The 27,105-nt window shown below is 33.0% G+C and overlaps 2 protein-coding genes and 1 non-coding gene across 4 annotated transcripts; 2 read left to right on the top strand and 1 right to left on the bottom strand.

Annotated features, from left to right (window-relative positions):
* Nucleotides 1-615: 615 nt before the first annotated feature.
* Nucleotides 616-3,098, bottom strand: LOC112736225 (uncharacterized). Its single transcript, XM_025785587.3, has 2 exons — nt 2,359-3,098; nt 616-967 (listed from the first exon to the last, which is right to left on the bottom strand). The coding sequence occupies exons 1-2, from the start codon at nt 2,857-2,859 to the stop codon at nt 923-925; spliced, it is 546 nt and encodes a 181-aa protein (XP_025641372.1). The 5' UTR covers nt 2,860-3,098; the 3' UTR covers nt 616-922.
* Nucleotides 3,099-10,791: 7,693 nt separating this feature from the next.
* LOC112736222 (uncharacterized) lies at nt 10,792-13,889 on the top strand. Its single transcript, XR_003168733.3, has 3 exons — nt 10,792-11,377; nt 11,575-11,633; nt 13,519-13,889. It is a non-coding gene; the product is annotated as an uncharacterized protein (transcript).
* Nucleotides 13,890-15,588: 1,699 nt separating this feature from the next.
* LOC140172895 (pentatricopeptide repeat-containing protein At4g32450, mitochondrial-like) lies at nt 15,589-24,284 on the top strand. Of its 2 annotated transcripts, XM_072210974.1 has the most exons (3): nt 15,589-17,167; nt 18,210-20,448; nt 23,585-24,284. In XM_072210974.1, exon 2 carries the CDS (start codon nt 18,274-18,276, stop codon nt 20,431-20,433), a length of 2,160 nt encoding a protein of 719 aa, XP_072067075.1. In that variant the 5' UTR covers nt 15,589-17,167; nt 18,210-18,273; the 3' UTR covers nt 20,434-20,448; nt 23,585-24,284. The 2 variants fall into 2 exon arrangements, with proteins under 2 accessions (XP_072067075.1, XP_025641369.1); XM_025785584.3 differs by lacking the exon at nt 23,585-24,284 and having other exon boundaries at nt 18,210-20,605.
* Nucleotides 24,285-27,105: the final 2,821 nt, after the last annotated feature.

Here is a 27,105-nt window from a genome sequence, read left to right as displayed (position 1 = left end):
ATACGCAATTTGATAGGATAAGGAACGAAGATATAAGAGAGAGAGTTGGAATAACACCTATTGTGGAAAAGATGGTAGAATCGCATCTCAGATAGTTTGGAGTTGGACATGTGAAAAAAAGACCAACAGAACACCTAATCAAGAAGGTGGATGAGATGAAAGATGGATAAAGGGTGAAAGGTAAAGGAAAACCTAGAAAGACCATTCATGAAGTGGTAAAACGAAATATATATGTAAATGGTCATAGACATGATACATGATAGAACTCAATAATATCATTTGATCCAAGTAACCGACCTAAGCTAGTGGGACAAGACTTCATTGATGTTGTATAATTTAGATTTTGGATATCTATAAAAGTACTTTTAGGAATTTTTTTTTCCAAACAAACAAAATTAATGTGAAGTTAATTTGGTCACCCAAAAAGTGAAAATAAAAAATGGGTTCATCTGGATAAACACAACCACGACTATTCTATGTTTCTTAAAATGACTAATGTAAGGGAGCGCCTGGTAGGTGTTAAATCAGGCTAAAGCGGCATCAACCATATTCAATGCCCTGGAAGAAAAGCAATCATAATAGATAGTCAAAAAGATTGGGTAGGAAAAGGGAAAATTATGTCCAGAATAGTTAACTTCTAGCGAGATACGATTCTACCATTCAGAAGGCACTTATATCTTTACGATAAAGTTCTGCAACTTGCATGCATTTAGTCTCAGAACTTTAGTCATACACTCATACTCATACAGTCATATATTATATATATACATACACATGTTCATAAAGGTTTCGTAGGAAGATCACAAGACTCGAGATTGTGAGTCTTGTATCTTGAAAGATAAGCTGGCTATTATTACAATGACATATAAAAACGTCATTTCATTATGGCAGATAGCACTTGGTATCAAGTATAAAGCAGCATCTACTCTGTGAGCAGCATAGGAATTTCATCCACCGCTGCAGGAAGCTGCAAGTCACAAAAGATATGAACATATCAGTAACTATTCTCTGATTCCAATAGAGCATACAAGCAAAATTAACAGGGGAAACAGGTTGCAGAATGCAGAAAATTAACAAAGTTTATGTGTTCGTGTATACGCATTTCCTAATTGTACACATTTCCAACATACACGGGCAACAGATTATATTGGAAACAATGTTATCAAACTCTTGAATTTACAAGTTTAAGTCCCTAAATTAAGATTTACATAGTGTGTTATGTAACACTTGATATTGGTAGTAAGACCAGCGGGGGTTCCACTTACGTGACAACTTTAAGGAACATCCAACTCAAGCTGAGAGTTGAAACTGCTCAAAATCAATTTAGTTTTGGAAAACTATAAGGTAGCGTCTGGTTTGAAGTACTGAGACAGAGACTGAGAGACTGAGACTCAGTATCGTGTTTGTTGGTTTAGAGATTGGTACTAAAATTTCTGTCTCAGTCTCCAAAATTTCAGTATTTCAGTACCTCCAAAAAGTAGGGACACAGAGGACTAAAATTTTTAGAAATGGAGATTGAAACTTTAATAACATTTTATACCTAAAATACTCTTATTTCAATTAATTAATTCCAATTTTACCCTTTGTGCAAATTAAATTAGAGTTTCATTCTTGTTTCAATTCCTATCTCCCATTTTGCACCAAACAGAATACTGAGATTTATTTCAATCTCTGTCTCTTAGTCCCTATCTCTCAGTCTCAGTTTTTCCGTCTCTGTCTCTCCACCAAACGCCTAATAGTCTTATTTCAAGTCATCTATTGACAGCATTGGTCACTCTTAAAAAGTAGTTAAGTTGGCTTCTTGTTTTTGTTGACACACTCTTATTCTTCCACACTTGTAGAAGGTGTGGTCCAACACCTTCACCTACAAACTTCATTGAACCAGATCAAATCTAATCTAATTTGAGCTACAAATATGTTTGGATTAACAGTAATCAATCCAAGTTACAACGCTGAGCTGACTACAAAGAAGCATGAGCTTCTCATGGTCAAAAACCTTCTTGTCACATTTACCAAAAATAGCACAACAATCCCGTCTCATTCACTATAAGTAGTAAAAGAAACCTACCCACTCAACTACCACCCACACAAAAATAACCGTTTCATAAGCCAGATCACACACAGTTATGTTCAGCTGTGCACTGCACTAACCAACAAAACAATAAACGATTACTCAGATCTTTCTCTTGGAATTTCAAGTGTAAGTTTAAGTCTCGTGTCGGCTAAGTTATCTTGCAAGACCGCTATTGCTTCAATATCCCCAATTTTAGATTAGGCAGTTCAAAATAACAAATCGGAACATTCTAGAACATAAACGGAGGAAAGTAAAAATAAAAAGGAAAAAGAAAAACTGCATACCTTGAAGGAAGAGGAAGGGGTTTTAGTTCCGTGGCAAGGGGAAGCGGTGAGGGAATCGCGGCAAGAACGAACGGTCTTGAACTGGTCAACGTCGAGCTTCTTGTTGATTAATCCAACTTGGAAATAGATGTTGTCGGAGGGAGGCAAATCGACTCTGATCTCGTCAACATTGAACCAAATGAAGAACCGCTGAACCTGAATACCGCTGAGCTCCGTGATGGAACCGTAGCTCAGCTTCCCGGTGATCTTGGTCTCGTAGTAGACCAGGTAATCGAACTGTATGTAGCAGGGCTGATCCAAAACGACGACGAATCTGCCGTCGTCGGAGAGGCTGTAGTCGGTGACGGAGTCCGGTAACAGACCACTGGGGAGACCGTACTTGGGGAGAAGGTCGTAGACGCTCTCCTTGGTGGCTATCGTTGTTGCGGTGGCTGCGAGGGAAAGAAGAGCGAAGATGGCGGTAAAGGCAAGAAAAACGTGGAAGTTTGTAGCTGTAGCCATAGTGGTGTGGTGTTAGGAGAGTGTGGGAATGGAAAATGTTAAAAGGAGGGAGAGTGGTTGTGGGTTGGTTTGTCTGAATTTGGTGAGGGTCTGAGCTGAGAGAAGAGAGATGAATGACTTTGAAATTTTAGAGGAATGGTAGAGTAGTAATTTTGGTGTTTTGTAACCATTAATTGGTTATTAATAGTGTTTTTAATGGTGTAAAATTATATTTAATGATAAAAAATCACTCATTTTTATTTGGATGATTAAGTGCTAGTCAGAAAATACAAAAATTTTCCAAAATTTTATATACCTTTTAGTTGGGGGCATTTAAATTTTTAATAATTTAAATATATATCTCTAATTTTTTTTTAAATTTGGAAATATCAATTTTTTTTGTTCATTTGAATTTAATAGATCCAACAGAAAAAAGAAATATGACTTTTGTTGTATTAGTCTGACTGATATACGCATATACACATGAAATTTTTTTAAAATAAAACAAATTAAATTCAAAAATTGATATATCCAAATTTTAAAAAATAAAAAACTTATTTTTTTTTTCAAAATTTTATATACCAACCCCGGACCCAGACTGCTTAATTAGGATTTTCTGTGACCGATTATCAACGCACTCCTCTCGCTCTCCATTAAAAAATTGAAAATAACATCAATCAGACTCATGGTTAGTTATACATTAAATTCAATAGCTAAAATCGAGTATTTGTCTAAAAATATAAAATATATATTAAAAATAAATTTAATTATATATTTATATTTATTTATATATTATTAATTAATTTTAATAGTTAATTTTAATACGTAAATAATATTTTAAAATAATATATATAATATTATATGATCTTGAAAAGGGGACTCATATAAATATTAAAAAACGTTAGGTATTAAGTGTCGGGATAAGACTACCTTTGCAGACAAAAAAAGAACATACCGGGGTAAAACTAATTTGTAAAGTTTATAGCATTACTTACATTCTATCAAAAAAATTTAAGAAATATATTCGAAACTGAATCCAACCCATACCGGTTGTTAAAAATAAAATCCAGCCACATTCAAATTCATACTGTTTTGATTAATTTCTTTATTTTAATTAATTAGATGAATAATTTTATTTAGATCGATTTAAATTTAAATACTTCTAATATCTATATATTTTTAACTAATTTATAAGCATTTTGATAAGTGTTATGGTTTGTCTGAAATTTCAAAACTTAATTAACACTAAATTTTATAAAAATGTTTTATTCTAAAAGAACTCTAAATTTAATAATTGTTTTTATGTTATTTTTTAATAATGTAAAATATAGGATATAAAAATCAACTTACAAGTTTATCTTCTGCTGTCTTTATTTCAACCGTGGAGTTGTTTGTCCAAATTGACCGATAAAATTGTTTCTTTTGCCTAATTAACGTGCAGGGACGGTGTTCTGTTTCATTTTCTTTTTGTTGGACGGTGTTCCATTCACTTTAGACTACATAGTTTAGATTTTAGAGGATCAATATTCAACATTCAACAACAGATAAGATTATGGAGAATCTAATTTTATATTTAATCAGGCTCTTATTTTAAGTACTTATGTTTTCGGCCTATGGCCCTGGCCTGTTGAATAAGGGAAAAAAAAAAGATCTTCTTTGGTAAATCAATACATTGAAGAATAGTAAGCTTAAGGCTCATTTATTTAGTTATGAATTTGGAATACGTTTTTAAAGAATATGGGGTTGGTTTTTTTTAAAATTGAAGAATACAAATTGGAACCTCAGTTTTATAGGGGTTAGAAAATTTAGGGTAAGATTTCAGTAATGTAAAATTTAAGTTAAGAAGTGGACATAACAGTGCTTTCGATTTGTGTAGAATCAGATTTTTTTTTTTAAAAAAAGGAGTAAATCAGAGGATAAGTTTTGGATTAAAAAATTTTTCATAAAATGCAAAATTGAAATTTGTGGGTCAATTTTTTTAATTAAAAAAAATTAATTCATTAAAATTGAAAATTGAGGGTCAGATTTGTAATATATATATACTTCGCATCCCACTTGTGCAAAACTTTGTCTTCTTCCATTCATCTTTTTTTTCGTTCTTAGACTGTGTTCATTTTGTTTTTTTTTTTTTTTTTTGCAACTTTGAACTAATGCTGAGAAGAGAGACATTGTTTTAAAAAAAATGGAGGATAGAGTTATGTTAAAATTATATTATCATGGTCAGATATTATTACAAACACTTGAGGGAGTAAGATTTGTATGCGAAAATTCATGTGATGTTATTGTTCTTTTTACAATACCATTTGAAGAACTAAAAGGTGTTATTTGTGAAAGAATAGATCCGCATATACCGAAGCTAGTATTGGGTATTTTATACCGGTATCCTGTATCAGTGTATGTTTGGTGGGTTTGTTCATTTCCAAACGAAGTATATCACGGATGAAGGGAGCATGCACGAGATGTTTTCAATCTACTACGAAAATCGATCACGAGTGTTATTTATCGAGCTGTACATTGAGTTCCAACAATCTGAAGTCGATCGAAATATCGAATGAAAAGATTACAACAGTGACAGTGAGGATGAGTTTGAAAACAACTATGAGGTTGTTGAGCTAAACGAAGACGATAATAAAGCTGATGATACCATGGAGACAGATGTAGCGGAAGTGACAAATACACTAGCATCCGTTTGAAGAGCCATCTTTTATGCGCGTATTAGATCTGGAGGCTATGTATGTATCAGAATACCTTAAATACTTTAATGCAAGTATGTAGTTTAGATAACTATATAGTAGTTTTATGATATAAATAATTAAATTTAATATTAAATAGTATGATTATTATTAGGTTCTGTATACAATTAGTGATGTGTAATTGTATTTATAGAATTAAAATATAAATTGCACTATTATATATTATTATTGAAGACAATTAGTATGATTATTATTATCCTGATGTATAAATTGTATGTATTTAAATTATTTATAGTATATATATATTAAAGTTAAATTGTATTTAAGAATTATATGTTTATATTATTTATATTATAAATATTTATATATTTATTTATGTATATCTATTACAAATTCAAAATTTAAAATCTATGTATATATTTATTTAAATTTAGATAATATGTTGATATTATTATATAACCGTATATAACATTCTTATATTATATTATACGGTTATCGAATAATATAATTTATATTCTTTTGTTAACATAAAAATTATATATCTACGTGGATGGATATATTAATGTATTTTTATATTAAATTTTATTATAATTTATATATGTATAATTTGTTTAATAAAATTTTATGTTTTTATATATATTTGTATATGTATTCTTGTGTACTTATGTCATGATATTGTTGTAGCAGAGTCTCCGATTGTGGCAGATGATAAATTTGTCGTGGAATGAAATTTAGTTCTCGCGAATCTATGATTATGGCAATTAAAGATTATGCTATCCGAAGAGGCGTAGATTATTGGGTGTATAAATTAGAACTCTAAACATTCTATGCCAATGTACACATTATTCAATATCATATAACAATTGATATTACCGGTTAGTCAGCGAAAAGAACCACAAGGTTCCAGGAATCGGGGCAAGAAACGACATACGAATCCAAGCCCAGATATGCAACAATGTCAGTGGACCATCAATCTCTTTACAATTAAAGCGAGATGCTCTACACAATACATATCTTCAGTTCTTCACCAACATTATTGTTTTTTTGGGTTCCTTATTCTTGCGAAGATGGTGTTTCTGATGGTCTATTCGCTGAAGCCATTCTAAAACAATATGGAGTAGCAAAAGTATAAAACAACAACAACCCTAAATTCCCTATTCCCTATTCCCTATTCCCTATTCCTATTCAGCAACCTTAAATTCACAGAACAAGCAAATTCATACTAAACAGATTACTTCAACACCACCTATTTAAACAAGCGGATTCATACTAAAATTTCAACAAACAGTTTCAAGCAGAGTCAACAACCTTAAATTTCCTATTCAACAACACCTATTTCAACAAGCAGATTCATACTAAAATTCATAATTTCAACAAGCATATCCAAGCAGAACAAACACCAAATAAAACAGAACAGATTCACAATTTCAATTTTCAACAAGTAGATTCAAACACCAAATAGAACAGAACAGCACAAGAGCATTAGAACAGAACAAGAGCATTAGAAGAAAAATCTGTCCGACAGAGCATTAGAAGAACAGAACAACTTCATAGTTCACAACCAAACAGAACAGAACAAGAGCATTAGAAGACGAGCACCAACCTATTTGACAGAACAGAGGACGAAGATGACGGAGACCGCCAACTTGTCTAAGAGAGCAGATGACGGAGACGGCACGACAACAACGACGACGAAGCGGAGCAAGAAGAAGCGATGAAGACAACGACGGAGCCGCGGTGAGGTGAGGTGACATCGTTGGAGACTTGAGAGTTGAGAATAGGTGTCACGGTGAGGTGAGGTGAGGTGAGACGAAGAAGACGACACAGACCGGTAGGCGGCAGTGGCGCGGTGAGTGACAGAGTGAGGTGAGGTGAGGGGGAAGGGTTAGCCGTTGTTGAATAAGGATGGGTGTATTGCTTTGGTTCGAGTGTTTCTTTTTTTTTTGTAAAACCAAAACGACGTTGTTTTGGCAAGTAAATTAAAAAAAAAAAAGCTTTTGAACCGGCCGGGTGAACAAAAACCTTCGGTTCTCTAGCTTTCATCAGAACCGGACTCTCTGGTTCTGTTCCTTATCCGGTCATATTGATCAACTGGACCGGCCAAAAATTCGGTTCACCAATTTTCCAGTCAAACCGGTCGGTCGGTCCAGTTTTTACAACTATGGTTTGAACATCTTGGGAACATTTTCGACAAGGATAGAGCTATCAGTCTTGAAGCATACAGTAAAAAAGATGCTGAAGAAGATGTCACTCCGGACTTTACATTTGCTGCAGCCACAGCTGGTGGCTTGGGTTTAGACGAAGAGGATGCTGACATGGAGGATTTAGCAGCTGCCGAAAGCAAATTACCCAATACCTTTTTGACCTTTTTTTGCTTCATCAAGTGAGAGAAATCAAGGACGTCAAACTGCAACAAAAAAGCAACGATGCTGCAATCCTATCAAACTTAGTTGAAACTTTTAAGGCTGCAGTTCAGGATCAAGGAAAGCATGTGCAAGTACTAGCCAATGCAATGTCTGGGTTAATGAGCAAGTGAATCTTGGCCGAACGTTGAAGAGTGTTGGTTTCGACACAATGGAGATCGTGCAAATTGCCAAGAAATTTGTGCAGAATCCAGAATTGTAGACAACCTTTTGGAGTTTGGACGAGAAAAAGGCGGCATTTGCACAAGATATTATGGAGAACTTTTAGCTATTGTTAGTGTAGTTGGTCTTAGTTGTTAACTTATTAGGGTATATTAGTAAACTTACTAGGGTCTTTTGATAAACTTATTAGACTTCTCAGTATTAGGTTTTTTTTTTTGTTGTTATGCTATACAAGTAAAGTGCACTTATTATATTGCAACACTTTTTATCTGTTGATTTTCTGCTATTATGCAACTAAGTTATCCATCAGGTAAATTTCAATTGTATTGTGAATTTTCTGCACTTAAGTACAGTTGAATTTTAATTGTACAGTATAATTTTGAACAATAAAATTGTGTACTTCTGCAAAATTCGAATAAAAATTTGCTTTCTAAAATAATGCACTTGCTGTGTTAATTTCCTACATGATGTTTACAGCCTGAGTTCTTAATTCCTCCACTTACATATTTGTGCAAAGCAAACAAAATAGACTCCAAATACTATTAGCTGAAAACAAACAAGAAACCAAAATAAATTTCAAAGAAGCCACTTTCCATTCAATTTTCAATTCATACAATTTCATTACAAGTAAAGGATCTAACAAACAATTGTGTATTCTCTAAAACTATACCAATGAAACTCTCATGCTATTTTTGGTCATGATTTATTGTACAAATACAATGGCAAATAAAAAAATATATAACTTTCAAAGTCTATAAAGCATGCTAAGAGCCATCATAAGATACTTTTTTCATCCAAAATATTTATGAAAAATAATCGGTCTTGGGATCAAAAGTTGCAGTTGTCTCAAGCCCTTGAACATTGGATCCACGACCAAGTTCTGTTTGTGCATAGCAACCAATTATTTGCATCTTATAAGCCAAAGGCAACCATTTCTACTGTTGTTCATCAGTGCCTGATACTTTGATAGCAGGCATAAACATTTCCTGCAAAAAGAATTTCAATATCAAAACTTTAGTAGAAGCATAATATACTTTGATCTTACAACACACATTGTGTTCCTTTGGAATCCATAACTTCATCTCTGCACACTAGTACTACTCATCAGTAAATTTTCTAACAATGCAAGCTGATACGTGCTTCAAATGTTTGTGATATGAAGAGTTCAAGAGTTATTTAGAAGATATTTTAGTTTACATTTTTAGAATATTTTATTTAATGTATTTTGATTTTGTTTATTTAATTATTAGATTGGGCCTTATGTTTATGAGCTTTAGGGTTTTCTTTGTTTTAACCTAATAAGAGGTTATAAATACCTCCTTAGCTATTGTAGTCGTAGCATAGAATGATTTAGAGGTTTTAAACCTTTTTTGGTTTCGTGATGAAACCATGGTGTGGACAATTGAGGTTGAGGAGTCCCTCTCTTGTTGCATCGGGGAATTGGTTAGAAGGTTGAGGAGTCCCTTCGAATCAATTTCCAAACCATGGCGTTGACAAGTTAGGTTGAGGAGTCCCTTTCTTGTTGCGTCAAGAAATTGGGTAGAAGTAGAGTGATTCTCTTTGTACTCAATTTTAACTTATCTTTTTTGTTTCTATTTTAATTTCAATGTATCTTTTTATTCAGTTTGAATCCTTATTTTCTTATTTATCTTTTCTTTTTGTATCATTTGGTATCAGAGCTCAGGTATTAGATTAATTCTTATTAATCTATATTTGTTCTTCTTTTATCATAAAAAAAAAGAGTCTAGTGTTTGTCGCGTCTTTCATTTTGTTCTTGTGTTCTTGTTTTCGTTTGCGTTTCATTATTTAAAAAAAAAAAAGAAGGAGAAGAATAAAGTGAAAAAAAAAAAACAAAAAAAAAGAAGAAAAAAACCAAAAAAAAAAAATTATCTTCCTTATAATTATTGTCCTTTTCATATATTATTTTTTTTCACCTACAAGATTCGAGGACGAATCTTTTTTGAAGAGGAGGAGAATGATACGTGCTTCAAATGTTCGTGATATGAAGAGTTCAAGAGTTATTTAGAAGATATTTTAGTTTACATTTTTAGAATATTTTATTTAATGTATTTTGATTTTTTTTATTTAATTATTAGATTGGGCCTTATGTTTATGGGCTTTAGGGTTTTCTTTGTTTTAACCTAATAAGAGGTTATAAATACCTCCTTAGCTATTGTAGTCGTAGCGTAGAATGATTTAGAGGTTTTAAACCTTTTTTGGTTTCGTGATGAAACCATGGTGTGGACAATTGAGGTTGAGGAGTCCCTCTCTTGTTGCATCGGGGAATTGGTTAGAAGGTTGAGGAGTCCCTTCGAATCAATTTCCAAACCATGGCGTTGACAAGTTAGGTTGAGGAGTCCCTTTCTTGTTGCGTCAAGAAATTGGGTAGAAGTAGAGTGATTCTCTTTGTACTCAATTTCAATCTATCATTTTTGTTTCTATTTCAATTTCAATGTATCTTTTTTATTCAAATTCAATTCTTGTCTTGTTTATCCTTTTATTTTTGTATCACAAGCACAAGAAGAAACTGAAGTATACCCAATGAAGATCCTTAAAGACAGAGAAGATGTAACCACCCTACCCCATAAGGCCTGTGATTTTTTTTATTATTCTTTACAGCGTTCGCTGACACGCATAGGTTTCTATATAAGTAGCATAGATAACGAATTAGAATTAGAACACGTAGCGCAAAACTTTTCTTTTAGTGCTTCCAAGCGACGAACCTTTTTCCGATTCAATTATTCTATGGAATAAGTATTCCCTTGAACCATATTAGTTAGATAATTCAAATTTTTGAACCGGTTTGATTTTCCTTCTCCCAGTTCAACCAAACCATACTTTTCTTAAATAACCCAGACCTAGAAAAACTCTGATTAAACTCATCTTCCCTTCTTCTCTCACAACCGAACATGTTGTCCAAGACCATGGTTACCTCTTCATTGTAATCAATACTGTGATGTGGTGTTGCAAGAGGAAGAGGCCACGAAGCCTTGTCACACCAGCTCACCTCTTCCCACCTTCTGTAGATATATATAGATGAGCCAAGTCCCTCAATTTTCCTGGAAACCACACGAAGAGAAGAAAGGAAGCAAGAGTGGCGGCCAAGAAGAAGGAAGAGGAAGACCCAGCAGAAATCATCATCATCTGCGTGCGTCACCACCAAGAAGAAGGAGAAGGGTCATCAAGAGAGCTGCTACCCGAAGCCAAAGAAGGAACCCTACCGCTTTCCTTTCCTGGGTTTCTTAGTGTTCCTCTTTTTGGGTAAGAACCAGTAACTTATGTTCTGTTGATTTTTTCTAAATTAAAGATTCTACCCTTATTGAGCTCCAATTCTTTTAATTGGTAACCAAACCAATCAATTCAGCCCATCACAAGAGTAAGAACTCTTCTCTTGCTCCATATGCAACTCAGCCAATTAGCTCTATGAATTGACAAATCTCTTTAATTATGTTTGTTAGGATTTTCTGATTTAATATAGCAAAGGACAGACTTTGGTTTGTGAAATTCTCGAAGAGAGGTAAGGGATAGTCTATACAAGATATGTTACTTGCAGCTGTGTATACTGTTTATGATGGATGGTTTATCATGTGTTTGTTTGTTGAAAAGTGTATAGTGAATTTTTGTTATGATAAAGATGCAGAAAAGTGAGTTTGAGTTATGAGTGGGCCTTTGCAACAAGGGGTAAATTAATGAATATAAACTCTTAGAGCTGTGTTGATTATGCTAGTAACTTTAGTTAGTCAAAAGAAAGGTAAAATTATGGTTTTAGATGAATTTTAGGCTTGAACATAAGATTTGGCATGTGAGGTTGTTGGAAGTGCATTATGCAGAATTTCTGTAATTCCTGCATAATTGGCAGCAGAATGAACAAATTTCTGGGAGCATTCCAGATCATAATTTTTGATGAAATTATTTTTCTATGAAACTTTCATGTGTTTTTAATATTTCGTAAAAATTTTAGAATTAATTGATAAGTGGATTGGGAGAAATGATTTTTTGAAGATTGATGGTTTCAGCAGAAAATTCTGTTTCTTTACTGCAGAAGCACCAACTTCCAACTCACTTAATTTATAATTCTGATGAGTAATTGGGCTGAAACTAACAGCAGTCTCAAGCTTTATATGTCTAAAATATTCAGTTAAAATTTCATGCCAAAACTCATTTTAACCAATTAGATATGTTGCAAAAAGTGTGAGTTGTTTGCTGGATTTTGAAAACAGATTTGTATAAGGCAGGGCTGTGTTCCTAACCTCATAACTTTTACATGTGATATGGTAATAGTCTGAAATTTAGTTTTCTGGAAAGCTGGAAGAGTCTTGTTTAATTACATGAATTTTGAAAGGCAATGGGTGAAAGTTGGATTTTTAGTGAATTTAACAAATTTACTACTCACTGCTGTTTTTTTCTGCAATGATAGTAGAATTTTTGAAAGATTTGTACAAATTTCAATTATGGTAGGAATGCCCCCGAACCAAGTTGTATTTTCTAAACCCGTGTTTTTACAATAACTAAAGGGATTAAAGAGAGTATAATGACTAATTAATAATGTTTACTTGGTAAATTGTTAAGGAAAGTTTGAACGTTGTTAAAGGTGAGGGAACCCGTAAGGGTGGTTTTAGTGCTATTTTAGAGGAGACTATGTCCGAATTTCTATAAAAGTTCAGGAATTTAATTAAATGTAAATGTGTAAGTTGTCTCCAAGAAGGTTTAAGGTTAATGGGTGATGTGGAGGTATGTATAATTAGACGGTGGTGTGGAGGTATGTATAGTTAGGCGGTGATGCGGAGGTATGTTTTACAGTGTTGGTGATGCGGAGGCATGATAAAGAGAAAGTAAATGAGAAACCATGTTTGAAAGAGATAATTGAAATGAATAAGTAAATTATGAAAAGTGTATGTTGAATGGACCTTGTGCCGAACTGCTAATGCGAAAGTGCCCGCCTAATGGATAGCCTGAGATTGCTAATGCGGGAATGTTCGCCTAATTGATAGCACTGTTCCTTACTGTGATACACATTGAAATGTTATTATAATGAGGCCTAATTGACACGGGTAACCGTGATGCCAAGGTGTCTAATTGACACAGTAAAGGGACCATACTCGGGGTTCACTCTGAGTAACGTCGGGTTGCGGGTAGACAACCGACGCATGAGCTCATGGCCTGCGCTAGGAACAGGCATGCATCATCTTGTTTGCGCATATGAACTTCTTGTGAATTATTTACTGCCATTTCTTTCTTGTTCATGCTACTTACTTGTTATAAATATGTTTGTGCCTTGAGTCTCTGTGTTTGTTCTTTTTCTGTTTCGCGACAACTTAGAGATAAAGACCCTAGGTTCCCCTTTTTCCTTACTGGGAACTCTAGGTTCTCACCCTTCTTTTCTTTCTTTTCCCCCTCCCCAGACGGGTCCGGCAGAGGAGCCTTGTGAGTTTCGTTCTAACCGCTGAGCTTGGAAGATCTGGCGCGCGGCGGAGTCTTCATATGGAGCATGTTTTGGACCGATCACTCCAGAGTTAGTCGCAGTGGATCTTTCGCTCCTGTTTAATGATCTTAGTATCACTTTCCCCTCACTTTTGTAGTACTTTTAGAGGGGTAGGACGTCTTAGTAATTCGGTTCCAGCTTAGGAAACCCGTGTGGGGGTTGGGACTGATTTCTTCTTTTGTATCTGTACATATAACTTGGTGTGATACTCGGCTTTGATGGATGACACGTATCCTTGAACTTAACTCGTGTATATTATATATATGTTTATATAAGTTATTTTCTGTTGCCTTGTGTTTTCTTACACGACAACTCTGAAGAAACTAACCTTGCGAGCAACTAAACGCTATTCCACAAGTAGTAATCTGTTCACGATTAAACCGATAAAGACTTTTATTGATAATTAATTTATAAAAATCTGAGTCTAGAGCTAAGTAGGCCGCACAACGAGTAACACCTAAACATTTGGCATTAGTCATGACGTGTCGAAAGTTGGGGTGTTACAGAAGACACAAAGATAAGTTGAGATATTAATAACTAAAGAATCCAATAACAAAAGAACAAGATAAAGTTTGATTCTCGTATGATAAGTTGAGATATTAATAACTAAAGAATCCAATAACAAAAGAACAAGATAAAGTTTGATTCTCGTATTTTATAAAGATAAAGCAATATCTTTACTGGAAAGATTATAAATTTACTTTTAAAAAGATTATTGAAGTTTTATTAGTTTTTGATTTCTAGTTTTTATCATCGCATTTGGTGAGGAAGAAGTGGCACGAAGGGAAAGAAGCGACAGCAGACAGCAAGCACCTAAAACGAGGGCTTATTACTCAAATTTTATAGAAGGTCAATTTAAAAATATCAAAGACTTGTTATTTTTTACTGTAATTTTAATAATTTATATTTAACAATCTAATCTAACGCTTCAAATTATATAGTGCATTAGATAAACTCAAAAAATTTAGATTAATTTTAAACAGATCTCTACAACTTAATGATTTAATGAAACAAGTTAAATCACCCAAGATATTTAAATTTCATAACACAAGAATATATTTTTTTTAGTTATATTTTTTTCCCAAAAAAGGCCCTACCACAACAAATCCCAATTTAGGTGTATATTTGTAAAACTAATCGAATTAAGGAAATCTTTTAAAATAATATAAGTAATGATTGATTAATTTATTTTGATGTTTATGTCTCAACTAGAAAATTTTAAATAATCTAATAATACATAATAGTATAATACACAATGAAATAGCAGTATAGATATCGTTACCAATGTGCAATAAAATAAATACAATAAAAATAATTGCATAATTCAATTATCAAAATTAAAATTCCAATAAAAGTAAATTACCAAAATTTATTTCAAATTATTAAATAGCTTACAAAAATTTCTTCAAAATTTATTAACGAAAAAAGTATTTTTAAAATATGATAATAATATATAATCGTTAAATATATATTCATAAAAAAGTTTGTGGCTGAGTTCTATAGAGTGATAAATTTAGTGCTCAGTCTTGTTAGTGTTGCAAGTGTGAGGAGCATTGAAGTTAGTCCCACATCAAAGAAAGAATGGAAGAGTGAGCAGTTTATAAGATGAGAGACCCATTAACTTGACACTTTAAGGTTTTGAGTTGGATGTGGTGTCTTCTCATCTTATGTTCTCTCACTTGATTCCTCCCCGAATTCTCCCCGGTTGTCGAGAGCTCCCCACGGTGTTTTTCTCTCACTTGATTCCTCCCCCTCCCCACGGTTAGCCCAACAAGTCTTAATATAAACTTTATAAAAATAGCCCAAAAAATTTCAGATTACATATACAAAAAAATTGTTAAATAAAAAAAATCATTTGCTACTTTCAAATTTTTTTAAAAAATTTTTTATCGATTTTTTTTCGCTTTGCTTATCCAATAATGAAACATAAATAATGGGAGGTTGCCAGGTCACGTATATGTAACAGTAGCACCCTCGCTCGCCAAATCTCAAATCGATCCGATCCCTAAACCTTCAAAACCATAATCATCATCATCATCCGCCGCGATGTCTCCCCAAATTTCAACCATTTTCATCTTCTTCTTCTTCACCGTCTTCTTCTCAACATCGCAATCATCACCGTCGCCCAACACCGACATCCACGATCTCCTCCCTAAGTACGGCCTCCCAAAGGGAATCCTCCCCGACGACGTCGCATCCTACTCACTCTCCCCCGATGGCCTCTTCCGCCTCAAGCTCCGCGCTCCCTGCTACGTCCACATCGCCGGCCACCTCGTCTTCTACGACGTCGACGTCACCGGCAAGCTCACCGAAGGTTCCGTCTCCGGTGTTTCTGGAATCCAGGCCAAGAAGCTCTTCTTTTGGCTCCCCGTAACCGGAATAAAGGTCCACCGCGATTCCGGCACGCTTGAATTCTTCGTGGGAGCGTTGTCGGAGGAGCTCCCCGCCGATCAGTTCCAGGATGTGCCTAAGTGCTCCCCCAGGGCATTGCAAATAACAGAACTGGTGTTGGATCAGTGAATGAGTATATTGTGCTTGTGAAAATGACTCAATGGTCGATTGGTGGTTATGTTGGGTTAATTTACCTGTTGTTTAATCCAGGGGTCAGTCAATCACGGTACATAAGTCATAAGGATCCAGGATATAAAATGTATTTTTCTCAAAATTCAAAATTCATATGTGACATTTCTATTTTAGTAAATTTCTCTTTTCTTCTATCCAAATCATATATCGAATTACAATAATAATATTACTCTTACGAGGGTTATCTGACCTAAAATTGGGCTGCGGATTGAACGTGTGGTCGTGAAGAGGTGAGGGTAATACCTAAAAAAAAAACTCTAATACTTAAGTTAATAAAAATTTTTACTAAATTTTTAGTAAATTAGATCTTAAAAATATTTAAAAATGTCAGTATATTTATTTATTTTTTTAAATCAAGAATGGAGTCTAAGGCCCAAAAGCAAAACATTCTAAACAGCATCCTTCCTCAAAAAGCTCATTATCGCCAATGAATGAAAGCTCACATGGCATATCTTTCTCTCCCTATCTCAAAGATCTACCTAAAATTAGGGATTGTTTAATCCACCTCAAAAAAAAAAAAAAAACAGCTCATCATCATCTTGAATACTAGGAATCACAATATGAGGAACTCTCTCAAAATGCGACACTCCTCTCTGCAACTTTTGCCCAAGTTTTCTCTCTAGGTCAGGCACTCACCGTTTCGGACTCAGTCACTCGTCGCGCTCTGTGTCCTCACAGTCTCAAGCGCAGTCGCCGCCTTCCTGCGCTCGCTTCGCCGCGGCAGAACCAAACGGAACCAGCTTCCTCACCGTCACCGTCTTGCACCCAACTAGCGCGCCTTCCCCGCGATTGTCGTCGCCGCGGCAGAAGCAGCAGGTCCCGGGGGTGGTCGTCGTCGCTCTCTGTCTCGTCACCTCACACTCAGACGCACGCCTTCCGTGCGCTCCTTGTCGCCGGCAGCGCAGGCATCAGGTCCTGGTGGGCTGGTCTTCGTTTGTCTTCTTGCTTCGAGCCTCGCCGTCATCTTCCTTCACACAACAGATTTGGTGAGTTCTCCAGCAAATTTCCCCTTTCTTTCACTTTCAATTTTGTTGCTGTAATTCATCACTGCATTTCTGATTTTTTTTTTTTTTGCTGAAAGTTGAATTTGTTGCTGAAATTTGTTACTGAATGTCATGTCACTTAACTTAAATTTGTTAATTGCTGAATGAATTTGTTACTGATTGAATGTTGAGTTTGTTGATGTCTTGCTGAATAATCACTTAGTTAAATTTTTTTATTGCTAAAAATAATTTATATTTGTTATTGATTATCATCACTGTCTTGCTGAAATAATCACCTAGCTAAATTTTTTGTTGCTGTTAACTTGTAAATCATCTTTTGAGCTAAATCTTTTGCTGCTGAAAATTATTGTAGTTGAAAATGAAGTTCATGTTTTTTGGTTTTTGCAAACCAGAATAAAATTGTTTAGTTAAATTGTTCTGTTTGTATTATTATGACTTATTCTTGGTATTGATTTGTGAAACATACACAAATGTAGATATAGATGCAAATCAAAATGAAGGAAATGTTGATTGTGTTGTAGATATAGATGCCGATTTTCAGATCATTCCTCGGATTTGATTTACTGATTGTGTTATCTTTTGTTCTCTCTTGTTCATTTAAATTGAGAAAGTATTTTGTACCCGTGACTAGTTTATTATCTCTTTTTGCATCATTAGTTATGTCTAAGAATTGATACTTGATTGCTGTTAATTTGTTTGTAATGACATGTATTTTAAGTTTTAACTTTTGATGTTAATTTATTTTTACTTAATTATGACCGGGTCAACCGGGTGAATTAGTTACCCCACCGATTGAACCAATGACTCAGTGGTCGTATGACCGGGTCAATTATCGGTTCGGTTTTGATAACTATGCTCTTTACTGTAAGTTTCCGTTATGCAAAGGATGAAGATTGAGTTTGCATCATTTTATTTCTTTACTGCATCAATAAACAATTATTGCTTTTTCTTAGTTATATCTTCTATGAACTGATTATATATATAAAGATATATTTTCATTTTATTTTACTTATTCTTTCTTCAGGTTTTCAAATTACTAATAGCACACACCACTTTTGGCAAACTAGCTGGATTTTCTTTTCGGCCTCATGCCATCAATGTCTTCTAATAGAACCTCACTACTTAAATTTAGTTCTCTTCTGAAGTTCCGGAATGGTTCATGTATGGGTGACTCTGCAGATTTTATTAAAACTCCTAACTTGTTGAGGACTATTAGTACTGCTGCAGAAAGGTCAGATTTTCAGGTTTCTGGCAGTAACCAAACAGATGATTCTTTAGGTTATCGGATGCAAAACAATGCTGGGTTTTACGGAGAAACCCATAGTAACCCAGTTTCACATCAGAACCAGCTAGTGAGTAGGCGCAGTCCAGATTATTCTGCTAAAGCAAATGCAAATGGTTCTACCGGAGGAACTTCGGTGGGAAATCGGCAGAACATAAACCAGAACTGGGGTCATACAGAGGGAATTCGAAATGAATATGGGAATAATTTAGCTGCTCGTGGTGGAAATTTTAGTGGGTCGTATGGAAATAATCATCGCGGTTCCGGTAGAATTTCTTATGGAGCTGGTCAGGTTGCAAATGAAAATCATATAAGCATCTCTAGGAATTCAGTTCAGAACAATTCCTTTGGACATAATGGAGGGGTCAATGGGTACTATGGTCAAAGCAATACAAGGATGCAAGAGAAGCAAGTTGGGGTCGGTGATTCAAAGGGAATTGGGATGCATCAAAATGCAGTTACTGGGAACCAGAATTGGGCACAAGAACCCAGAGGAAGGATGCAGTATCCAAATGCTCATAGCTCGCCTAGGCTTTCGGAGTCTCCAGGAAATCTTCTAGGGAATCTTCCTACAAATATTCGTAATCCGCCACCAAATGATCATTACTCGGGGAGTAATGAGTTTAGTCAGCGATACTTGGGTACTGAACAATTTCAGCAAACTCCGAAAAATGGTCAGTATTCTCCAAACTGGAATACTGTACAGGGATCAACATTTGCTTCTGCAAAACCTGATGGCGTATCAGCTGAAGCATCTAATGATAGTCCATATAGAGGCACACTTGAGGAACTGGATGGTTTCTGCATGGACGGTAAAGTAAAGGAAGCAGTTGAAGTTTTGGAATTGTTGGCAAAATTGCATATTCCTGTGGATTTGCCGCGATATTTACAATTAATGCACCATTGTGGAGAGGCTAAGTCTCTTGAAGAGGCAAAAATTGTACACAGAAATGCTTTGCAATATCTGTCACCTCTCCAAGTCAGCACTTATAATAAGATACTGGAGATGTATTTTGAATGTGGTTCTGTGGATGACGCACTCAATGTGTTCAATAATATGCCAGAGCGCAATTTGACTACATGGGATACTATGATAACACAACTTGCTAAGAATGGGTTTGCAGAAGATTCCATTGATCTATTCACTCAATTTAAAGAAAAGGGACTGAAACCTGATGGTCAGATGTTCATCGGGGTGTTTTTGACATGCAGTATGCTGGGAGATATTGATGAAGGAATGCTACACTTTGAATCCATGAGCAAGGATTTTGGTATTGTGCCGTCTATGGCTCATTTTGTCAGTGTAGTAGACATGATTGGTAGTAATGGGCATCTGGATGAAGCCTTTGAATTCATTGAAAAGATGCCAATGGAGCCAAGTGTTGATGTATGGGAGACTATGATGAATCTCTGTAGAGCTCACGGAAACACTGAGCTGGGGTATCGTTGTGCTGAGTTAGTTGAGCAACTGGATCCTTTGTGCTTAAGTGAGCAATCCAAGGCTGGCCTTGTACCTGTCAAAGCCTCAGACTTGACAAAAGAGAAAGACAAGAAAGTAGCAAGCAAAAATCTACTGGAAGTAAGGAGCCGAGTCCATGAATATAGAGCCGGAGATACTTCTCATCCTGAAAATGATAAAATATATGCCTTGCTTAGAGGTATGAAGTCGCAGATGAAAGAAGCTGGCTATATTCCAGAGACAAAGTTTGTGTTGCATGACATAGACCAAGAAGGCAAAGAAGAAGCTCTTCTTGCCCATAGTGAGAGACTTGCTGTTGCTTATGGTCTCCTTAGCAGCTCTGCTCGCTCTCCTATCAGGGTAATTAAGAACCTTCGAGTTTGTGGGGATTGTCATACTGCACTGAAGATTATTTCTAAGATTGTTGGAAGAGAACTCATCATTAGAGATGCTAAAAGGTTCCATCATTTTAAAGACGGGCTATGCTCTTGCCGTGATTATTGGTGAACAACATGAACTTAGGTACTCTAACCATTTTTTGTTATCGATAATCCCCCTTTATTATTCATTCGTTAGGTTAATATATTAAACCTATAGTGGCTGCAATTTGTGCAAACAAGTTTTATATTGCTGACTAAGCCCAATTTACATGCAATAAATCATACAGTTGCTGCTTCCAGTTCCCGTGTGATTTGCAATATTTATAGTGCTTAAACTTTAAAAGTGATAGGCGTTGGCTTTAAAATCCCGGTTGTTCAGTTGTCCGGTGGGAGATGGACATAATAATACAGAAGTAGTAGCTACTGAAAGATTTAACTGTGTTTCTTCACCAGTTCACATTACAAAAAACTTAGGCCGGGTTGTGGTTGAAATCAAAGGAATGTCTGGCAGATATTTGTCTTGTCATGATTTGAGAAGAAGAGAGAATGAGAGTGAGTGAGTGAGAGGAGTGTAGCTGAAGCTGTTATTGACATTATGAATTTGAGATTATTATGTTGTGCTTTATATATACAACAGAGTTGTAGCTTGTTGTGCAAGCGCTAGCTTAAGGGGCAATACTATCTTTCTGTTCTAGTTATGACACCTGTAAGGTAGTTACAGCTGTCCTATCCTAGCTGGCACAGTATCCCTTAAACTGTACTACTACTCTCATAATCTCTCCCATTAGCTCACTTTATCATATCTAACTCATGCTGATGAATTGCTAATATATCAGTATTCTATTATAGTTTTTTTTAGTTAGTTTGTTGGTTTTCACTTCTATGAGCTGCGAATGAGCAAAGGCCTAAGTAAAGTCATTGCAACAAATGTTAAGTATTGCCTCCCAAATTTAGATCCTTTTTTTTCCCTGAAGAATTGGATAGTATCCTATTGTGACAGAAAAAGGGACTCTTGTTTCTGATGACAGCTCTTTACAGTTTATGTCTATCTCATAATATGGCTGTATTGGTTAACGAAAAATGAAGGAATATAAAATAGAATAAAGTATTGTTTTTGTCTCCAATGTTTGGGGTAAGTCCCAAAGTTATTTCTAACGTTTAAATCGTCATATTTAAGACCCCAGCATTTCAAAATAATCTCAATGTTGTCTTGCCGTTAGTGATCTGTTAATAGAATTTAACGGTGGGACAAAATTGAGACGACTTTGAAATGTTAGGGACTTAAATAGAACGAAAACATTCGGGACAAAAACGATATGCTACTCTTAGAAGAATTAACAAATCAAATAAAATGATAGTAAATTTTAACGTAATAAATTGTATTATGAATTCAAGATTTTTACTCATACTTGTAGAATGACTAGTATATAAACTTTCGAAAAAGAAAAAAAAAAGAGTATGGTATATATATAATAAAGTATAAATTATATTTTTTTGTCTTTAATATACTAAACATCTTTAATATTTAATTAAATTAAATTTTATTTTTAACTTTTAAATAAATTTTTTTTCCATAATTTCAAATTTTTTACGAAAGATAATTATTCTATATTTTTTAATTTTGCTCTTAATCAATAATAAATTTTCTTATAATGAAAGTAACGTGACTAAGAGTAAAATTAAAAAAAAATTATTTAAAATAAAAATAATGTGATTAAGAATAATTTATTTAGATGTAACAAAAAAAATATAATGAAATAATTATCTATCATAAAAAATTAATATTATTGAAGGATAAAATTAAAAATTAAATTTAAATTAAACATTAAAAAATTTTGATATATTAAAAACGAAAATGTATAATTTATACTTTATTGTATATCAACTGTGCTCTTTTGTTTTTTCTTTTTTTACAAGTTTATGTACTAGTCATTTTATAAATATTTTATGATGAGTAAAAAATTTTTAAAAATAAAATTTGAAAAAATAAATTTACTTAAAATGAAAGTAATGTAATTACTAATTAAGTGTAATTTACTTATATGTGATTAAAAATAATTGAATAACTAGGTACGGTAAAAAATTGATAATATCGAAAGATAAAAATAAAAATTTATTTTAAAATTAAAAATAAAGTTTATTTAAATTAAACATCAAAGAAGATAAGTACATTAAAGATAAAAAGTATAATTTATACTTTATTATATATGGATCATACTCATTTTTTTTCTTTTTCTAAAACTTTATCTATTATTCATTCCACAAGTATTTTATGATGAGTAAAAATATTGAATTCGTTATACTATTCATTCCGTTAAAATTTACTTTCATTTTATTTGATTTGGTAATTCTTCTAAAAGTAATGTATTGATTTTGTTCTAACGTTTTTGTCTTATTTAAGTCCTTAAGCTTTAAGGTTTTAAAATCGTCTCAATTTTGTCTCACCATCAATTCTGTTAAGTTACTTACAGAAGGACAATGAGACGATTTTAAAACGTTAGAGACGTAAATAGGACGTTTTAAATGTTAGGGATAACTTTGGGACTTATCCCAAACGTTAGGAAAAAAAATGATACTTTACTCATATAAATAATTGCATCTTGTTCAATACTTGCCAAGGAGATTGTTCAATGGACAATCTGTTTTCTGTTGCAAAGCATTATTTGAGCTTTGAGAACATTGAAATAACTTTTTACAATACTTTTCAGCTTTGAGCACTCTTTTTTTTTAGACAATTTTTTAATAATTTATATAAAAGCTTGACTCACACAAAGTAAGGGAGGAGCAGAAGCATAAATAAAAAAATGAGCATGATATGTTGTCTTTGCACCCAGGCATACATCAGAATAGCAAACACAATGTCTTGTTGCCTTCCTCAAAGACTAGCTGTCATAGACTCAGTCATAGAGCAGTAGTGTCACTATATCTTGAGGTTATTATATTCAATTCAACTGAGCTTGGATGGTTATGCTCATCAACTCTTCGCCATGAGTAGGTACTTCAATCAAAGCAAGAAATCTGAACAATAATCAACCTTAAAAACTGAACCAAACTGCATAATAAGTATCAGTAAACAACAGAACACTAAACAGAAGCTTCATAACCAAAGGTGCACCATCAGTTGTATGTTTGAGCACATTGTTTTCTCTTTGCAATATGATGTTGAGTGTTGATTGCTTCACCCGTTTCTTTTTTGCCATTTTTTATGTTTAATATTTTTTGTTCACCATGTTATGCATCGAATATTGGATGAGCCACACAACTATCTTGTTATGCAGGTGTATCATGAGTTCCAGCTGGATTGAATAGCACTGGTGATGATAAAGTATATTTTTTGTCCCTGAAGTTTGGTAAAAGTTTCAAAAATATCCCTAAGTTTTATTTTATTTCAATCTTGTCCCAAAAGTTTTCGATTTGCATCAAATATACCTTCGACGGCTAAATTTTCAAAAAATTTAAGACTAATTTAAAAATAATGCATGAAAATTATGCTTGATTTGTTTGTGTTGAGGGTTGTTCTTTTGAATTTGTTGTTGAATTGGTCTTAAATTTTTTGAAAAATTAGCCGTCAGGGGTATATTTGATGCAAATCGAAAACTTTTGGGACAAAATTGAAACAAAATAAAACTTAAGGGTATTTTTAAAATTTTTATCAAACTTTAGGAACAAAAAATATATTTTACCCTAACAATAACACTTCAAGCTTTCTATAGAGAACTTATTCATATATCTCATAAAAAATACAATAATCATATCCACGAAGAAATTGGAATTTTGTCTAACCAAGCTCTTCAGCACTATTAGGAATGGATGAGGTTTCAGGTAGCAGAAGACATTATTATCCTTGTAATTTTCTTTAGTAGTTTCCATATATTAGAAAATTGCACTCCTCTCTTACTTGTCATGGAGAACTTAAATGTAATTGATTGATAGGTTTGACGTACAACTGTATAATTTAATATAGTAACTTTTTGGACACTGGTGCCGAAAGTTCCAGCATTTTGTTAACTCAAAAGATTTTTTTTTTTAAAAGATGTTTTCAAAAAATAAAAGTAATTTTATATTTGGATATTTTATGTAAAAATAATTTTTTATTTAATAATTATATTTAGGTACAATAATAATTTTTTTTTTATTTATTTATCATGTTAAAAATATTTTTTAAGTTAAATTTATTTTTAAATATATAAATTGTAGATTCTAAAAAGGATATTTTTTTATTTTTTTAATATTTTTATTTTTATTATTAAAATTTTGTCAAACATACTAACAAAAATTTACTGAAATTTTTTTTCTAACAATTTAATGACATTGACAAACACTAAGTTTTTTAATTTTATTTAGCCTTCGTTCTTTTTATCATTGATAAGCAAGAACTTCATTGAGATGGGTGTTTTCGAAAATGAAATTGAAATAAAATACAAAACATATCACATGGCAAATGCTCGAGTATTACAGTACTCTAGAACTTAGTAACCAAACAAATTTTCTTAAGTTGACTGACTGACTGTAAGCAACTAAGCAGGTAAGCATGTACGAGTGACATTTTTTGTTTGTTTGTTTGGAGTAATTACCGATGACATTATCTTGGGACATTACGAGTGATTAGCTCACTAGTCTGTTTAATTAAATGTTGGGAGTTCGAATCTCGTCTTGTGCATGCAATTACCTATTAAGTGTTGGAAGTTCGAATTCTGTCTTATACATGCAATAACCCATTAGCCAGTGACCTTAAATGGAGTTCAGTATTACAGTGGATTAGTTTTTAGTTTGCCAAATTAAGAGATACGGTGGAAAACAAAAAAAAATATGGGAAATCAAACTAATAAAAATCGTAAATATGAGGGACAATTATGGAGGTTTAGTATTCAAATTTACCTTAAACCCAAATACAGCGTATTAAGAGGCACATGATTTATCATCGGAGCTAAGTCTCAGCTATCCGAGTATAGATGGGCTGCACAACTTTTTTCTTTTTCTTTTTTTTTTCTTTCATGTTGCTGTTTCTTCCTGCAAACAGAAAAAAAAAAATGGAATGATCCCTCCTTCATAAAAAAAAAAAAAAGCTTCCAAGTTAGGTTCCCAAAATTTGCAACTAATAATTAAAATCACTACATGTTATTCTGATAAAATTATATCCTTATTCTACAATAGGTTACTTTACTACTAAAGCAAATATTTAAAGATTTTATCGCTCAAAAGAAAAAAAGAAAAAAGAAAAACTAGAAAAAGAAAAGAAGCAAAAAATGTCTCTAAAGAACATATGATATTTGTCAAAATTACCTAATCACGAGTATCACTAAATTTCTGATAAGGATCATGGACTTGGAAAATAACTAAATCAAATCCTGATAATGACATGTATTGATGTATATATACTCTAACAAAGCTAAGAAATAATAGCCATGGTATCTAGAAAGTAGAAAATAAATTAATGGTGTGTTTGCTAGCCAACTATAGCATCAATGTCTCTCTCATATGTATGTGGGGTGGGCTTCAAGCTTGACTTCAAATGCCAAATATGTGACCATAATTCATCACGTATGAAGGGTATGACATGATATTATTTTGACATAACAATAATTTAATTTAAAAACATTGATTACTTCATGCTATTACTGCTATATTTAATTTCATATATTGAATAATAAAATTTTGTACTTTTATTGCTAATATTTTAAGATGAAAATTCAGGTGCAGTGAATTTTACTTTAAGTTAATTCAGAGTCGTTAAATAAAAATTTAGCCAAATCAATTAAATCATTTAACGAGTTTTAACTATATTTTCACCATATTTTAATCTTAATAAATTAAAATATATAATTTATACACATTTTTATTTCATTCGCTTGTTCATAACTTTTAAATCCAAGTATTTGTCTCTAATCTATAAACGCCCGAATAATGAAATGACTTATAATTATTTCCTTCTTAAAACTTCTAATAGAAGATAAAAAATAATATTTGGTCTGTTTTACATTTCATATCTTTTATTTTTTCCCTTCTAAAATTAAAACTCATAAAGTGCCATGGAAAGTGAAGACCATGTAAATTCTTGAAATTGCATGAACTATATACTCTCCATGCTTCATCTACTAATTGTTTTAGGAATTTTTTTTTCTTGGAGTGCTAGGAACAGCAGATTTTGTGAGTTGTAGTCATCAATTAGCCATTAATAATGTATTTAATAGTGAAGAATCACTTATTTTTTTTTTATTGGCTAAGTACTGGTTAGATTTTAATAAATCTGCTAGTCCCTAGACTTTCCCTTTTTTTTTTCTCTTTAAATTCAAATAAATGATTTGTCAAAATAATTTTAGAAAGAGAAAAGGTGATAGATCTCTATCAACATTATTTGCCAAATCCACGTAATATGTTCTTTGCAAACTATACATTGTAGCTGATAGTTGATATGAAACTTCCGTTTGACAAATCATTTGGCCAGCAGGCGTCTATATAATTTTACAAAAATGTTTAGAAACAAAAAAAATTTAATCAAAATTAGTTAAAATTTATTTTATTTAATTTTATTAATTGTTTTATTTAGTTAAGTTTTGACTATTTTTTTTTCTAACATTATCATAATTATATATTAAGCCAAGAGAAATGCATTTGCGGCACAATTTATTATGTTACTTAACCGTTAATCATCAATATTTAAGAATATAAATTAAAAATATATTTTTAGTTTGTTGGATTAAAAGAATCGGACTTATAACTAAAATTGCTGACAAAAATTAGAGTCAGTTAGTCTTTTAAAAATTTTGAACTTGAACTAATTAGTTTTTGAAGGAAAAAA

The sequence above is a fragment of the Arachis hypogaea genome, chromosome 13, assembly GCF_003086295.3.
Source record: "Arachis hypogaea cultivar Tifrunner chromosome 13, arahy.Tifrunner.gnm2.J5K5, whole genome shotgun sequence".
NCBI classification, from domain to species: domain Eukaryota; kingdom Viridiplantae; phylum Streptophyta; class Magnoliopsida; order Fabales; family Fabaceae; genus Arachis; species Arachis hypogaea.
This window is presented reverse-complemented; position numbering and strand designations above follow the sequence as displayed.

What these genes read in the sequence shown, in the direction of transcription:
- LOC112736225 (XM_025785587.3), bottom strand. Translation starts at nt 2,859, where the DNA reads ATGGCTACAGCTACAAACTTCCACGTTTTTCTTGCCTTTACCGCCATC. An exon ending in CCCCTTCCTCTTCCTTCAAG is followed by an intron (nt 968 to 2,358) that starts GTATGCAGTTTT and finishes TGTGACTTGCAG; the next exon opens with CTTCCTGCAGCGGTGGATGA.
- LOC140172895 (XM_072210974.1), top strand. Translation starts at nt 18,274, where the DNA reads ATGCCATCAATGTCTTCTAATAGAACCTCACTACTTAAATTTAGTTCT.